This window comes from Mercenaria mercenaria, chromosome 10 (assembly GCF_021730395.1).
Source record: "Mercenaria mercenaria strain notata chromosome 10, MADL_Memer_1, whole genome shotgun sequence".
Classification (NCBI taxonomy): domain Eukaryota; kingdom Metazoa; phylum Mollusca; class Bivalvia; order Venerida; family Veneridae; genus Mercenaria; species Mercenaria mercenaria.
In genome coordinates, this window is record NC_069370.1 from 82,269,806 (window position 1) to 82,286,992 (window position 17,187).

Here is a 17,187-nt window from a genome sequence, read left to right on the forward strand (position 1 = left end):
AGTGTTGTGAGCAGTCAAACAAATTAAATTGATGTGTTTCACAGAGCGCAATTGCTCTACACTCTGACGTAACCTGTCAGAAATGATTGTATTGATGTTGATTGGTTATTTACATTATACAAACATAGCACTTTTCATGAAAACCTGAAAATACAGCAGTATTTCACTGACCTTTTTTTATGCGACATCATGCCTTAAAAAGTTAGTTTTCTGGTCTAAAAATAACTTATCATTCAAACGTTTTTATTGGCTGTGGAGAGCTTCTTGACTTCAAGGCAAATGCCAGCTTAATACAGCTGTGAAAAAAAAGAGCTGTCACGGGGCAGCTTGCTAGACTATTGTGATGCTAGGTAGTGACATAGGGCACATCTGAGGAAGCTTGGCTATTACAGCTTGACTATTACTAGAGTGTTTTATGACTCAATGTGGATGACAATATTGGACAATTATTTAAATTTGAGTCAAATGTATTTAGAAGTAACAGAGATATAGGTAAAGTATATCAAAACATTAAGTATAAAAGGGACATAATTCAAGGAAAATACCTGCAAGAGTAATGCAATGTGTCATATCATGAGTTAAAATGTGGAACAATATTTTAAGTTTGAAACAAATCCATTCAATAATAACCGAGATAGAGCAAAAGTGCACATGACATAGTCTGAATTTAAGTAAAACATGCAGTGTCTAAAATTGAAATAACTTTAAGTATTCATAAATAACATAGGACGATCAAAATTAACTGGAAGTCTAACTAAAAAGGGGACATAATTCATAAAATAATTGAGCCAGTTATGGACCTTGTGTCATTTGATGCAGAAGATGATGTGGAAGAACTGTTTTACTGTTAAGTACAAAGATAATTAAAAAGAGCAACACCTTGCGGGTGCTGTCGCTCATCTGATTTTTTTGTATAATAGAAATATTGTCCTACCCATGATTTTCTAAGTCTAAAAAGGGCCACCATTCTTGAAAAATGCAGGACAGAGTTATGTTTCTTGATGTACAGTGTCCGCTTATGATGGTGAAAAACTGTTGCAAGTTTTAAGTCCAAAAGGGGCAATAATTATTGCAAAAAAAGGATGGAGTTATGTTTCTTGATGTACAGGGTCAGCATATGATGGTGAACAAGTGTTGCACGTTTCAAAGCAATAGCTTTGACAGTTTAAGAGAAAAAAAGCTGACCAAAACAAAACTTAACCAACAAGTCTGATATTTTCTAAGTCCAAAAGGGGCCATAATTCTTGCAAAAAGCAGGATGGAGTTATGTTTCTTGCTGTATAGGGTCAGCTTATGATGGTGAACAAGAGTTGCAAGTTTTTAAGCAATAGCTTTGATAGTTTAGGAGAAAAGCTGACCTAAACATAAAACTTAACCAAGAAAACTGATTTTCTAAGTCCAAAAGGGGCAATAATTCTTGAAAAAAGCAGGATAGAGGTATGTTTCTTGCTGTAGAGGGTCAGCTTATGATGGTAAACAAGTGTTGCAAGTTTCAAAGCAACAGCTTTGATAGTTTAGGAGAAAAATTGACCTAAACATAAAACTTAACCATGAAATCTGATATTTTCTAAGTACAAAAGGGGCCATAAATCTTGCAAAAAGCAAGATGGAGTTATGTTTCTTGCTGTACAGGGTCAGCTTAAGATGGTGAACAAGTGTTGCAAGTTTCAAAGCAATAGCTTTAATAATTTAGGAGAAAAGCTGACCTAAACATAAAACTTAACCAGGCAACGCCGACACCGACCAAGTGATGACAATAACTAATCATTCTTTTTCAAAAAATCAGATGAGCTAAAAATCAAAACTAAATCAACAGTAACCTGCAATTCAAAGTAAATGGGGGTATAATTCATGAAAACCAGGGATATAGTCTTTGTGTCATATGATGTTGGTAATGATGAACAGTTTGAATCAAATCCCTTCGGAAAAAAGAGATAAAGTGAAAATGCATCAAAATTAACCTAAATACTAAGTAAAATAATTCCTGGTGCCAGAGATATGGACCATGTGTCATATGGTGTGGGTGATGATGTAGAAGAACTGTTTTTATGTCCAATTCAAATCCATTTAGTAATAACAGAGATATAGCAAGAATGCACCAAAACTTTAACCTGAAATTCAAAGTAAAATGGGGGGATAATTCAGGAAATATTAGAGCAAGTTTAAGTAGTACTGGATATTATTTAAAACAATAACTGCTGTTTGATATACCTTTCCCAAAACAGATTTTTTTTGTGAACTGTGGCTTTATTTTGCAAGCAAAGGTCTCATGGGTGGTAGTATGATCTTTTGAAGTTTAAGGTATTTTCAACAATAACAGTTTTTTATTTAATACAAATTTTGGGAGCCACAATAAAATGAATCATTTATATTCAATATTTTATTAATAAATATTACTTAATACTGATCGTAGCCTTAATTCCAGAGAAAAGCATGACTATTTTTGGCAAAATTGAGATTTTAGTGTCATTAGGTATGTCTCTTTGACCTCTGTATGATGGTGAATATGTGTCCTTATAGAACTACCATAAACATGCTAAATTTTAGTTCAGCAAGGCTGGTAGGTAAGGTGAAGTCACTGCCACTCAAATCTTTAAAGGTTGTTTCCCAAAAGCTAGTTATGGCATTGTGGAAATAAGGCGAAGTGACAAGGTGAGCTATTGTGACAGCTTGTTGTCTGCAACAATTTCTAAAAAAATCTTCTTCTTGAAAACCACTGGGCAGAATTACACCAAATTTCACAAGAATGATCCTTGGGTGGCCCCCTTTCAAAATTGTTCAAAGAATTGAATTCCATGCAGAACTCTGGTTGCCATGGCAACCGAAAGGAAAAACTTTAAAAATCTTCTTCTCAAAAACCAGAAGCCCTAGAGCTTAGATATTTGGTGTGAAGCATTGCCTAGTGGACCTCTACCAAGTTTGTTCAAATCATGACCCCATGGTTAAAATTGAACCCGCCCCAGGGTTCACTTCATTTTACATAGGTAAATCTTAAAAAATCTTCTTCTCAAAAACCAGAAGCCCTAGAGCTTAGATATTTGACATGTTGCATTGCCTAGTGGACCTCTACTAAAGTTGTTCAAATCATGCCCCCGGGGTCAAAATTGACCCCGCCCCAGGGGTCACTTGATTTTACATAGATTTCTATTGGAAAATCTTCAAAAAAAATTTAAAAAATAAAACAGAAGGCCTAGAGCTTAGATATTTGACATGTAGCATTGCCTAGTGGACCTCTACAAAATTTGTTCAAATCATGACCCCTGGGGTCAAAATTGACCCCGCCCCAGGGGTCACTTGATTTTACATAGGAAAATCTTCAAAACTTTCTAAAAATAAACCAGAAGGCCTAGATCTTAGATATTTGATATGTAGCATTGACTAGTAGACTTCTACAAAATTTGTTTAAATCATGACCCCCGGGGTCAAATTGACCCTGCCCCATAGGGTTACTTGATTGTACATAGAAAAATCTTCAAAATTTTCTAAAAATAAACTAGAAGGCCTAGATCTTAGATATTTGACATGTAGCATTGCCTAGTGGACCTCTACAAAATTTGTTAAAATCTTGACCCCCCAACCTCCAGCCCCAGGGGTTACTTGATTGTACATAGGGAAATCTTCATAAATTTGCTAAAAATAAACCAGAAGACCTAGATCTTAGATATTTGATATGTGACATTGCCTAGTAGACTTCTACAAACTTTGTTCAAATCATGACCCCGGGGTAAAATTGGCCCCGCCCCAGGGGTTACTGGATTGTACATCGGAAAATCTTCCTAAACATTTCTAAAAATCATCAGTTTGACATTTGAAACATGTAGCTCATATTACTCAGGTGAGCGATCCAGGGTCATCATGACCCTCTTGTACAAATATAGTACATATTATAATGCTTCCCAAATGCCATGCTTATATATGTAGTTAGTTATGTAAACAGTATTTCCTTATGAAGTCATGAGGATACATGGCCTCTGTCACACAAGATATCAGAACTAATATTGACAATGGATGAATTTTCAAGCTGGAAATAATACACCTTCAAAGCTGTAACCAGTCAAGCTGCAACAAAGAGCAAGTGAAAACTGATCTGAACTCTTTTTTCCTCTAGGTGTGACATTGACCTTTTAGCTTAAGGTTTGAGACTTGATGAACATTTTTGCCAAGAAGTTAAAATCCATTGATGAAGAACTGAAATAGTCTGTTAATCTTTAATCTCTGTATTTTACATTGACCTTGTATGGGCATGGATCTTGCAGGTGACACAAACTCTTTTTCCATTTTATCCCAATCATTTGAAAATTAGCCCTTGCCTCACACAGCAGACACAAGAATATGGACAAACTGACATATAAATGGAGCAGTCCCATAGTTCCTGAAACTGGCTGTTGGGGACTGATGAACAATTTAGTACAGATAACTATACTTGAAATAATACACCTTCAAAACTGGAGTCAACTGTGTTTCTTAATCACATTTGTCTGTAAAATTGGCAGAAAAAATCCTTAACTATTTTGCTAAACAAGTTATGTTTCAAGAGTTTTTGCTTGTCAGGCAAGTTTAATCAATATATAACCTACTAGTGAACAGTACTACATTCCACAACATTTCGGTTACACTGTATTCACAAATTTTCTTCCTAACTGTAATGTAGTTTGTCAAAAAGTTGAACCTTAATTAAAGCTTAAATATTTCTCTCACTACACCACCTATACAAAACTACTGAAGTTGTTTTGCAAATTTGAAATGAGATTCTAATCACAGTCATTAAAAGTTTCTGTCTAACACTTCCTTAGCAAAGTTTATAAAACGTAGGTATTCAAAATTAATGATGGAATCTTTAGATTTGTCTTCAGCAACTATTGTTTTGGATGATCGATATATCCCAACTGCCATCAGATAGTACTACATGCTGTCTAACCAACAATTTTGTGTGACTAGTAACAAGGACTCTCCATTAGGTCCATATTATCTGTGATCCAACAGACACAACTCTATATTTTTATCAACAACTATTTGCACCTAATGATAGCAATAGCTGTCCATATAGTACTGGAGATAAAGAACATCATCTGCTTTCCAAGAGACATAACTCTACTTTTTCACTAACAACTGTCTGAGATTGGTGGCAAGAACTGTCCACTGGTCGATATAATGTTGAAGATTATGTCCATCAACTGTAATCCAAGGGACACAACTCTGCCCTGGCTGTTCCCACCTAGAAGGAAAGTAATGAACATTTTATTTAACTTTACCTAGAAAAACTGCAATCCATAAATATAATCCTGCTTTTGACAAGACCGAAGCTTTAACAGATAAAACTGTACCTTTTACTCATGTTAATTCCACATATTCAACATGTGGACATTGAATTATTTTAAATAGAAGATGTTTTGCCAACATCAGAGACCTTGATCAATTCTTGGCAAAAAAATATAGCCAACGCCTAAAATATTCTGCTTTCCTTACTGAGAAAGACCAAGAGCAAGATTAGTCTTGCAACTGATCTCAAAATATAGATGACCTTTGTCTTGAAATGTTAACAGATACTACATCTGAAGTTGATCCTGAAGCAATGGTAAGTTAAGTAGCCAGTTACAAAAATAAAACACTGTTGAAAATTGATAAATCATCCTAGCAAGAACAACTTTAACTAATTGTCATAATAGTACGTATAAGTTTACACGCAAACATACCAAGCAGTGGCAGCAGATTTGGCCTGTAGACATTCTGACAGAGCGTTGGCTGTTTTGTTGATCTGTTGTTGTAACATAGGCTGTGTTTTACACATCTGTCTCTCATCCTCCTCTCTCATTGCCTCACATAAATCTGTAAATACAAATATACATACTTTTTGCATCTACATACAAGTTTATAACTTCATTGGCCACTGCAGCATTCTATGATCTGGCAACGGAAGAAAATGAATGAAGAAGCCTTGCTAAAGATGATCCTATTTCTGATTTGGTCAAAAAAGGAACCACTTGCTTTGTTAGTAATAGTTATTACTATAGCGGATAAGTACCTCCAGATGCCACTTTGATACAGTGAATATAGGCACTGTACCAGTCACCTTGGTGCAGTAGATAAGTAATGCTAGTTTCATAAAAATCCTTCAAGCAGTTTATTTGATCTTAGATCTGTGTGACCTTGACAATGGACCTAATGACCTGGCTAGAGCATATTGTTTGCCTTTATTTGAGAATTCAACAGTTTCAGAGATATGTCTCTATAAAGAACTGACCAAACAAAATATGGAAGACTGTGTCTGCAATATAGCAAAATAACAAGGCAGTTTGAAAGACAGCTAAATCCCCCGCCACTGCTAAGGATAGTGAAAGGGTAAACCTTTGACCTTTAGCTGTGACCTTGACCTTGAACTGACATGGCTGACTCATGAATTCTGCACTACGTTTTGATGAGGTGATCATTTGACCCAAGTTTCATGAAAATCCTTCAGGGGGTTTAGGAGATACAGAGCTCAAACCTTTGACCTTGAGTTGTAACCTTGACCTTGAGTTGACATGGCTGACTCATGAGTTCTTGATGAGGTGATCATTTGACCCAAGTTTGATGAAAATCCTTCAAGGGGTTTAGGAGATACAGAGTGGACACGAAATGGAAGGCTCAAACCTTTGACCTTGAGTTGTGACCTTGACCTTGAGCCAGCATGGCTGACTCATAAGTTCTGCACATCGCCTTGATGAGGTGATCACTTGACCCAAGTTTGATGAAAATCCTTCAAGGGGTTTAGGAGATACAGAGTGGACACAAAATGGAAGGCTCAAACCTTTGACCCTAAGTTATGACCTTGACCTTGAGCCGGCATGACTGACTCATAAGTTCTGCATATCGTTTTGATGAGGTGATCATTTGACCCAACTTCTATAAAATTCCTTCAAGGGGTTTAGGAGATACAGAGTGGACACAAAATGGAAGGCTCAAACCTTTGACCTTGTGTTGTGACCTTGACCTTGAGCCAGCATGGCTGACTCATGAGTTATGCACATCGCCTTGATGAGGTGATCATTTGACCAAAGTTTCATATGAATCCTTAAAGGGAACTAGGAGATACAGAGCAGACACAAAATGGAAGGCTCAAACCTTTGACCTTCAGTTGTGACCTTGATCTTGAGCTGACTCGTAAGCTCTGCACATCGCCTTGATGAGGTGATCATTTGACCCAAGTTTGATGAAAATCCTTCAAGGGGTTTAGGAGATATAGAGTGGACACAAAATGGCAGGCTCAAACCTTTGACCCTAAGTTATGACCTTGACCTTGAGCCGACAAAGCTGACTCATGGGTTCTGCACATCGTCTTGATGAGGTGATCATGTGACCCAAGTTTCATGAAAATCCTTCAAGGGGTTTAGGAGATATGGAGCAGACACGAAAGTGTTACGGACAGACAGACGGAAGGACTGACGGAGACCATCCCTATAACAAGTGGTGGGGGATTAAAAATGCCAGATAGACAAATTACACAAGATAAATTATTTATTTATTTTAAAGAAGTTACTGAAATTGTGAAAATTTTATTCTATTATGAACCAAAATCTGTTTCCATGAACTCTGGCTCTGGCATTTTTTTATTAATTGAAGCATGTATCAGATCCATACAAGACATAAAACTCAATTACAGTAACTACATCCTTCTGTTCTCTCCATCCAGTAAGTTCATAATACTACCTGTAATCAGTTGCTGAATCCTTTACTCTAACCCATGTGTCCCCTACTGTTGTTGCCAGTTATCTCTATCCAGTCTGTGTACAATCTTACCTGTTACTACAGTAATTATGTCCTTTCATTCCTTACCTATCCTCTACTGTTGCTGCAAGTTTTCTATATCATATCTGTGTAAAATCCTATCTGTTATCAAAGTTACTGCATCCTTCCATTCTCTACTATTGTTGGCAGTTCTACTCATGGACTCTTTGCACAATCATACCTGTTATCACAGTTGTTACATCCTTCTTTCAATCCTTATTTCCCTTCAACTATTGTTACCAGTTCTCTCTATCCAGTCTGCATACAATCTTACATGTTACCACAGCAGGGCTCGACATATCCACTCATTCGCTAGTATGTACAAGTAAAAATTGCCTCAGGCGAGTGGAACTTGCTGTTGCACTCGTACTGTAGGACGAGTGTCATTTTTAACCAAAAATATATAAAATCTAATTAAAGTGGAGTTGTAAAGATGCCAGAAAGCTAAAAGATCTGGAACGCAAAGTTAATCTTAAAATCGCTTGATAGTCCAGAACAAGAATCAACTGTTTTCTAAGTGAATTGCGGGACAATATGAATTGTAGCAGGATGAATGAAAATTCTTAACAGTTCTTCTTGTCAGACAAGTGTCTTTCAAAGAATTTGTTAATCCCTGCACAGTAACTGCATTCTTCTGTCCATCCTTATTTGTCCTCCACTTCTGCTGTCAGTTCTCTTTATCCAGTCTGTGTATAATCTTACATGTTACCACAGTTCTGCATCCTTCTGTACATCCTTCTTTGTGTACAATCTTGCATGTTACCACAGTTCTGCATCCTTCTGTACATCCTTCTTTGTGTACAATCTTGCATGTTACCACAGTTCTGCATCCTTCTGTACATCCTTCTTTGTGTACAATCTTACATGTTACCACAGTTCTGCATCCTTCTTTGTGTACAATCTTGCATGTTACCACAGTTCTGCATCCTTCTGTACATCCTTCTTTGTGTACAATCTTGCATGTTACCACAGTTCTGCATCCTTCTGTACACCATTCTTTGTGTACAATCTTGCATGTTACCACAGTTCTGCATCCTTCTTTGTGTATAATCTTGCATGTTACCACAGTTCTGCATCCTTCTGTACATCCTTCTTTGTGTACAATCTTGCATGTTACCACAGTTCTGCATCCTTCTGTACATCCTTCTTTGTGTACAATCTTACATGTTACCACAGTTCTGCATCCTTCTGTACATCCTTCTTTGTGTACAATCTTACATGTTACCACAGTTCTGCATCCTTCTGTACATCCTTCTTTGTGTATAATCTTACATGTTACCACAGTTCTGCATCCTTCTGTACATCTTTCTTTGTGTATAATCTTACATGTTACCACAGTTCTGCATCCTTCTGTACATCCTTCTTTGTGTATAATCTTGCATGTTACCACAGTTCTGCATCCTTCTGTACATCCTTCTTTGTGTATAATCTTACATGTTACCACAGAAACTGCATCCTTCTGTACATTCTTCTTTGTGTACAATCTTGCATGTTACCACTGTGTACCCAGTTCTCTCTATCCAGTCTGTGTACAATCATACCTGTTATCACAGTAACTTCAGCCTTCTTTTCATCCTTATTTGCCTGCCACCGATGTTGCTAGTTCTATACATCCAGTCTGTGTACACTCTTACCCATTTACTCCTTAACTACATCTTTCCATCCTTGTTTGTCCACCTCTGTTGTTGCCAATTCTACCCATCCAGTCTATGAACAATTTTACCTGTTATCACAGTTGCTGCATCTTTCTCTCCAGCATTTTTTGTCCTCCATTGTTGCTATCAGTTCTCTTTATCCAGCCTTACCTTTTATCACAGTAATCAAAGGTACATCCTTCTTCCCATCCTTATTCATCCTCCACTGTTCTATCCAGTGTTTAGTCATACCAGTTATCACAATAACTTCATCCTTCTCTCTATCATTATTTGTCCCCCTCTGTTGTTGACAGTTATCTTTATCCAGTCTATGCAAAATTTTACCAGTAATCACAGTAACTACATCCTTCTCTCCATCCTTAATTTTTGTCCTCCATTTTTTTGCTCCCAGTTCTCTCTATCCAGTCTTACCTGTTATCACAGAACTAAGTCTATATCCTTCACTCCATACTTATTTATCCTCCACTGTTCTATTTAGTCTAACTACAACTTTACTAGTTATTACAGATACTGCATCCTTCTTTCCATCCCAAACTTTCTTCCATTGTTGCTGCCAGTTCTTTCTATTCAGTCTTAACTTTTATCACAGTAATTAAATGTAAATCCTTCTCCCTATCCTTATTTATCCTCCACAGTTCTATTCAGTCTATATACAACCTTAACAGTTATTACAGTAACTAAATGTACATCCTTCTTACAATCCCTATTTACCCTCTACTGTTCACTATTCCGTCTATGCACAATCTTACCAGTTATCACAGTTACTACATCCTTCTCTCCATCCTTATTTGTCCTCCACTGTTGTAGCCAGTTCTCTCTATCCAGCCTATGTACAATCTCCTCTATATCTGTCTTGATCTGTAAACACTGTCTAAGCACCATCTCTGGGGCCTGTAGACAAAGATGAAAATGAATCAACATGATGAGGTGACTGGAGGGAAAAAAGCCTTTCTTTGGTAAGCAATTAGTTTACCTTTATTTATTTTAGCTTGATTGTGATGAAAGCTTCAAGCTGATTCGAACCACTTTTGAGTCTTCTTCCCTGAAATAACCAGTACTTGTGACATATGAGAAGGCATGGTTGTGACCCAAATGGGACTCAAAATAATGACCCCCCAGGTTGAGCGTCCGACACCTTAACCACTAGACCACTGCTCCCCTTTAGCAATTAACATTCCATTTTTGGGAACTGTTGAAGCTTTCTTGCATAAAGTAGCACACAAATCTTACTTCAAGAAACTTTTGTCTGAATTCCTAATTCAGATAATATTATCACATATCAATAACAGACACCAAGAAAGAACATTCAAGACTTTTACTTGGTATTTTGGAGCTTGAATTCAACAACAATTCCTGAAAACAAGAGCTGTCTGTTGACAGTATGCTCAACTATTACAAGAATTGATGTAAGTATGTGTTCCTAGATACTTTTCGAATCTTCTACCTAAAAAGTTATGGAGACAATGATGGCAAACAAGTGGTCAAAGTTTCAAAACCACATGTCAAACAGTTTAAACAAAATATGGACAGATACGTCAAACTTAACTGATTTCCAAGTCCAAAAAGAGCAAAGATTCAGCCAAATATCTTTGCTATAGTTACATACTGAACCAATTTCCAAGTCCAAAAAGAGACATAATTCACCCAAAATACTTGACAGAGTTACATACTCTTGCCTACAGATACAGACTGTTATACTAAATAAGCATTCAAAAGTTTCAAATCCACATATCAAACAGTTTTGATAAAACATGGACTTATACAAAATACTTGACAGAGTTATGCACTCTTGCCTACAGATAGACTGTTATAATAAACAAGTGATTAAAGTTTTGAAGCCATATGTCAAACAGTTTAAACAAAATATGAACCGGTAAACTTAACCAAGATTTATAAGTTAAAAGGGGTCATAATGCAGTCAAAATCCTTGTTCTGTTGCCTAAAACTGGACATGTTGATGGTACACAAGTGTTGAAAGTTTCAAAGCTATAAGACAAAAGGTCTTGTCAAAATGTGAACTGGTACGAAAAACTTAACCCAGGTGTGATGCCGACACAATGGTGAGTAGGATAGCTCTCCTTATTCTTTGAATAGTCGAGCTAAAACTCCATCATGCCTGTACAATCAAACATAAAGAGCTCTATTGGTAAGAATTTAGCTGTTACTGTTATGACCTCACCTGAAAGCTGGGAAACTTAAGGCACTGAAGCACTGTCAACAATGCTGGTCTAAGATTTGAGGGGCAGGTCTGATGTACAGATAGGTCTAACACAGCTGTCTTTAATGCACTGAAACAAAAATACAGTTACTAAATAATCTTATAAAATTAATCAACACATATTTTCAAAGGATTACAGAAAACTAGCACTTTCAAAAGTCCTTCCTCTCTGCTTGCAAAGGGGATCACTTTATCATTATTTGTTTTACTCAAAAGTGATCATGTTACAAAACTATCTATTGATAGCATTCTTACAATGACCCAGTTATGAATCCTTCATATGTTATAAGTATAATAGCCCTTAGTCTGCAGTCTTAGGCCAGTACAACAAACCTTGGACCAGTATGACAGATCTTTGATCTATAACGGAAAATAAGTGTTTCTAACATTATAGTAGTTTTCATAACAAATCCTACAATGGAAGCAGTTGTTAGGTTCCATCAACTGGGGATAATACGTTCAAAACACTTTACGCTTTATGTATTAGTGGAACATTTGTGGAGAGTTCAGAACGTCAATGAATACATAAAAGATTTCATGACAACATTTAACAGACTGATAGAAAAAACTAGATTCCTCTTGCTCCTTGTTCCTATCTAACTGTTGTCAGCATTTTGTACTGTACTCACTTTTCTATCTGTGAGAACATGAGATATGGCAGTGCTAGGTTAGCAAACTCGTTAATTTCTGCTGTGACACAGTCCTGTAACTTGCCGGATACTGTACTGATCTGTGACTGGTGTGACATCAATGATCTCTCTATATACTGGTCTATCTGCAATGGTAAAGTTGTTTGTGTGAGTGCTCTGTAGCTTAATATTACAACTATAACAATCTAGTGAGGTAATGGATTAAAAGTTTCATACTGACACATCAATATTAACACAGGCATAAAAAGCAGCTGATCCCATATAGTACTTATTTTTTCCAATCAAAACGGCCATTGTCTGCATAGTTTTGGTAACTAATAATCACCTGAATGAATTAAATTCCAACAGAAATCAGATTTTCAGATACTGTGTTGTATGCACTCATCATTAGGTTGATTTGAAATATAAGCTGTAGTTAATCTCAACTGAACACCTTGAACACTTTTACATACATGAGAAATATGTATGTGTGTATTCATAGATATGTTTCCTAAGAATAAAGCTACTTCTTTGAAAAGTTAAATAGAGAAACAGTGGCACCAAGTTCATTTCTCTCAGAATATATTAAGGTTGCTATACCTCATCAATCTGTGCATCAAGCCTGGACTGGGAGTTTATGTTCTGTTTTACCAATACCTGTATCACATTCTGCTTCTTGTCCTGAAATATAAAATACACGCCAATAGTATTGTCCTGAAACATAAAATACTGTCCTGAATTATAAAATACTGAATACTGTCCTGAAACATAAAAAATACTGTCCTAGAATATACAATACTGCCCTGAAACATAAAATACTGAATGTTGTCCTGAAAAATACAATACTATCCTGAAATATACAAAACCATCCTGAATTATAAAATACTGAATACTGTCCTGAAACACAGTATACTGTCCTGAAATATACAATACTACCTGAAACATAAAATACTGAAAGTTGTCCTGACACATACAATACTATCCTGAAATCTGAACATACAATACTGTCCTGAAATATACAATACTGTCCTGAAACATAAAATACTGTCCTGAAATAAACAATATGAAGGACTTATGTTGAAAAGATACAGATAGTATTTGTTTGCTTAAGGGCCATGAGTGGAAATTTCAAATCTGGTATTTATGAGTGAAAGATAATTTCACATTCATAAAAGAAAGGAAGTTCCCTTTGCCCCAAAAATGGCCTAAAACCTGCAAGTGTCTAAATGGAGTAAATTTCAAGTTAGGTTTCTTTCCTCAAGTAGATCTGTTTTATCAAACTGCATGCAATAGTTCATAATTCATTCAGTAATCAAGAAAATATCAGACATAAATGCACAATTTCAACATTATTGGTATGGAAAATCTGAATTTTTCAACATTTTTTTTAAAACAAATCTGATTTTTTTTTCAACATGGGTGACCTACTGACCAGAATTAAATTATGACCATATATTTTGTGTTAGAAGCTGAATATGGCAAAAATAAGCATGCATATTTTCTAAAATAGCTGAGATATCCGCAATAGTCATTAACATACTTTCAACAAAATAATGTAATTCTGTTTAGGAAAACTATCTTCAGTTCAGACGATAAACATTCTGATAGTAAGCAATGTATAAATGTTTCAGTTATTACTAATCAATTTTTTCCCAAATTTCCTATGCCCTATCACACAGTCTAAATGATGTGTAGCTGCAAAAAGTCTCCCTCTACTTGGACTCAGTATTGTTATATTTTTCTGGTTCTTTGAGATCATTGTACATTCAATTTTCTTGTAACAGACTTGACTTAAGCTGTTGCAAGGGGATGTGAGGGGTGATACACATTTCTTTACCTCTCATGTACAGACTCAATCAAACCTAGTCTTCTTCTCTTTTGCTTGGTTGTGTTCTATGCTTGGAATGATGTTCTAACAGACTTAATTAAGTGAACCTTTTCTCTTTGTGTATTCTATTTCTCCTTAATAGTTTTATTAAAATCTTACCAATTTACCAGCACAACATTATGTGGTAACAGTGTTCATACCACTCTGAGATTTATTTCTTTCATTTCATTTTCGAATGGAGTTTCTTGCATTTGTATGTCTGTGCATTGGGTATGTACATCTTTACCTTTATCAAACATACTCTATTCAAATTACACAATATGTATGGTTATATTCCTCTTTGTTTGTTTCACTGGGTTTAATGCAGCTTTTCAACAGCTTGCAGTCATGATCTAACCAGTGATCCTGGATTCTGTACCAGTAATGGCCTGTTCTAAAAAATTAACACTTTTGATTTGTCCAGTGTTCTGCATAACTACAAAATGTACCTGAGATAAATGAATAAAGCATACAAACACTCTGTTAGAAAATATTTTCATTTACTGAGAACGTTTTGCATTATGCATATGTGAGCAAATCACAATATGGTAAAAAAGTTTATTGGCGAACAGCTACAGCTAGTTTTTAATTGTAATACATTATTACAACTTAGAATCACTTTTTTACATTCTGGAAACAACAGAACATACTAATTCAGCCTCAAGTGGTAAGAAGGCTTATTCTGAGAAAACAACATCAGACTTCTCAGACTGCAGAAGTGGACGGTGTAATATTTGAAAATAGTCGTCAAAATTTATTTTCATTTTTTTCTGAAATGGGTTTTGAGTCACACAGACAACTTGGTCATATTGTGACTTTTCCAGCTTTTGATGTTGGAGGAAGACCAGGGGTGCCCCTCCGCACATTGTTTTAGGCATAGGTGGACTCCTGGATAGAACCACAAGCCTTCCATTAGCCAGCTTGATGGTTTCCTAACATGAAGAGTTCTATACTCCAAGCAAGGTGTCAAACCCACATCAGTGAGGAGCAAATGATTTGTAGTCTGCAACCTTAATCATTTGGCCATTGAGGCCTCTCTTGAAATTGCTGCACCTGTATTTTTAGGACAATAATAAGGTAAAAATTTCCAAAGTTTCTCACTGTAAGTTCCTGGAATTCCTGTATCCTGTGATATTTTGTAAACAGTTCCTGTCTCTCCCTGTAGCTACACTCTACTATCTCTTTTAAACTTTCGGCTTCTGAGTTCAGACAGTGAAGGGAAGCTCGGTAACCATCTAACTCCAGCTCAGCCTCAATCAGATTCCTGTCAATGACAAACTTTATATATATTTTATGTTAGCATTATAGTTGTACAGATTACATGAAACCAAAGTAGGCTTGGCTTGTTTAGCTCAGTAAGCAGAACAAATAAATATGAATTCAGAGGTTGTGAGTTCAATGCCAGGTCAATTTATCGTTGAGCAAATAAAACCTATCACAATATAAGTAAACCATACCATAAAATTTGGTATTCTTGAAAGACTTGGGAAAGAATGTGCAACACTATAATTATCATCCTTGAATCTAAAACTGTAACAGCTCATAGTGAGTATTTTGTCAGATTTCCCACTGTCAGGAATCATGAACAGATTTATTTTACCGGTATTCCTTTCTAGTCATTCAAAAACTCTTTTGTCAAGAGTTATTGTTTGTTTTGTTGGGTTTAAGGTTGCAACAATACTATTATAGGTCATATGGGGACTTGTCAGCTTTGATGGTGGAGGAAGACCACATGTGCCCCTTTATGCATTATTTCATAAGCAGGCACCTAGGTAGAACCACCAATCTCCTGTACGCTAGCTGAATGGTTTCCTCACATGAAGAATTCAATGCCCAGAGTGAGGCTCGAACCCACATTTGTGAGGGGCAAGTGAACCTCCTAAATTCTGCAAGCCAGTTGAATAGTTCCCATCATGCAACCACCCCAAGCAGGGCTTAAACCCACAGAGGTGAGGGACTAAATGCTTAAAGATCGGCAACTTTAACCTAACACCATCCAGTGTACAAAGAGACAGAATAATGAGAATCTAAGAAACAGCTGAATTAAAACAGATTTTAAGTACATATTGAGATGGTAAATTTCTTTGTTTAACAATAACAATAATGTTTATACCTTGCCAAAGTAAAGTCAGCTGTTTTCTGAGAGAACAGTTTCTGTAATCTTTTCTCTATTTGCCCCTTTAAAGCAGCTATCGATTCTTCCAAATTTCTCGCCTCATTTGCATATTTCTGTGACTGTATAAATCGTTGAAGATGCTCATTGGCTCGTTCCTGGATAATAAATTATTAATCATGATACATCTGTCGATATGTACAACCTGATAAACTGTATGTAAGTATAATATTGATGTCTGAATAAGTAACTTCTGTCTGGAACTGCAATTACCTTACAGGATTAGAGATTCATGCTTGATGTAACATACATCTCAATGTAGACTTTAATACTGATCAGCTACCTTTCAAATGAAGTGTACAACTATCTTTATATTTGCAACACCCTATGTACTTTCAATTTATACAATCCCTCCACACACAAGGAAACTGGTATTCAATTTTCTGTAAAATGTGATGAACGCTAAGCTGCAAGACCTGGAATACTGATATGAACAGCATTATTGTACTATAAAAATGCCAATCAATCTACTATCATTACAACTGATAAGATGCTCAACACAAATGACATAGGTGTTGCAATATACCTGTCAGAACAAAACTAATACAAACAAATCTTCACAAATGAACCTTGTTGATGGATTTTCAAAAACTTTGTTTGCCATACCTTTCAAAAACTAAACGCAACCAATTTCAGGTCAGGCTGGATCATGTAGATACATTTACCTCTAGGAAGTGAATTTGAGAAGATTTGTTTGCTTGGATTTGTTCTAATAGTGATTGATATTGATTAAAACAAGAGCTCGTCGAACACAAAATGCCCCCCTTGATGCATTTAGTAATTGCACAAGGAACAGAAATTATATGCTCACTGTAAACAAAAGTTCTACCATTCTGGTTTAATCTGACCTTGACCTTTAACCTATTAACCTAACACGAGAT

The 17,187-nt window shown here is 36.0% G+C and overlaps 1 protein-coding gene across 1 annotated transcript in view; it reads right to left on the bottom strand.

Moving 5' to 3' along the window:
* Nucleotides 1-2,365: 2,365 nt before the first annotated feature.
* LOC123560114 (uncharacterized) overlaps nucleotides 2,366-17,187 on the bottom strand; it is an 80,490-nt gene continuing 65,668 nt past the window's right edge. Inside the window, exons 11-18 of the mRNA XM_053516641.1 lie at nucleotides 16,247-16,404; nucleotides 15,235-15,397; nucleotides 12,867-12,947; nucleotides 12,267-12,412; nucleotides 11,599-11,707; nucleotides 10,169-10,310; nucleotides 5,694-5,826; nucleotides 2,366-5,215 (exon numbers count right to left, since the gene is read on the bottom strand). Coding sequence (XP_053372616.1) covers nucleotides 5,092-5,215; nucleotides 5,694-5,826; nucleotides 10,169-10,310; nucleotides 11,599-11,707; nucleotides 12,267-12,412; nucleotides 12,867-12,947; nucleotides 15,235-15,397; nucleotides 16,247-16,404 — 1,056 coding nt within the window. The 3' untranslated portion in view covers nucleotides 2,366-5,091. The remainder of the gene's footprint in view (nucleotides 5,216-5,693; nucleotides 5,827-10,168; nucleotides 10,311-11,598; nucleotides 11,708-12,266; nucleotides 12,413-12,866; nucleotides 12,948-15,234; nucleotides 15,398-16,246; nucleotides 16,405-17,187) is intronic.